General features: G+C 64.2%; 1 protein-coding gene across 1 annotated transcript in view; it reads left to right on the top strand.

Annotated features, from left to right (window-relative positions):
* Window positions 1–271, top strand: part of LOC104520660 (beta-crystallin A2) — a 2021-nt gene continuing 1750 nt past the window's right edge. The window contains exon 1 of the mRNA XM_010162407.1: window positions 1–177. Within this exon, the coding sequence (XP_010160709.1) occupies window positions 17–177 (161 nt within the window). The 5' untranslated portion in view covers window positions 1–16. The remainder of the gene's footprint in view (window positions 178–271) is intronic.

Raw genomic sequence — 271 nt, 5'->3', positions numbered from 1 at the left:
CAGCTGAGTGACCTGTATGACCAGCAGCGAAGCCATGGACACCCTGGGGCAGTACAAGATCACGGTGTGGGAGGAGGAGAGCTTCCAGGGCAAGCGCTGCGAGTTCCTCATGGAGTGCCCCAGCATCATGGAGCGCGGCTTCCGCAAGATCCGCTCCATCAAGGTGGAGTCTGGCCCGTAAGTGCCCCGCCAGCCCCGCGGCCCCTTGGCACACCCTGCTCCGGTAAACCTGCTGCTCCCAGGGAACTGTCAGGAGCTGCCAGGGAGCCAG

The sequence above is a fragment of the Antrostomus carolinensis genome, unplaced genomic scaffold (genome assembly GCF_000700745.2).
Source record: "Antrostomus carolinensis isolate BGI_N321 unplaced genomic scaffold, ASM70074v2 scaffold39142, whole genome shotgun sequence".
NCBI lineage: Eukaryota > Metazoa > Chordata > Aves > Caprimulgiformes > Caprimulgidae > Antrostomus > Antrostomus carolinensis.
The sequence above is the reverse complement of the archived record's forward strand: the minus strand, read 5'-3'. Positions and strand labels throughout refer to the sequence as shown.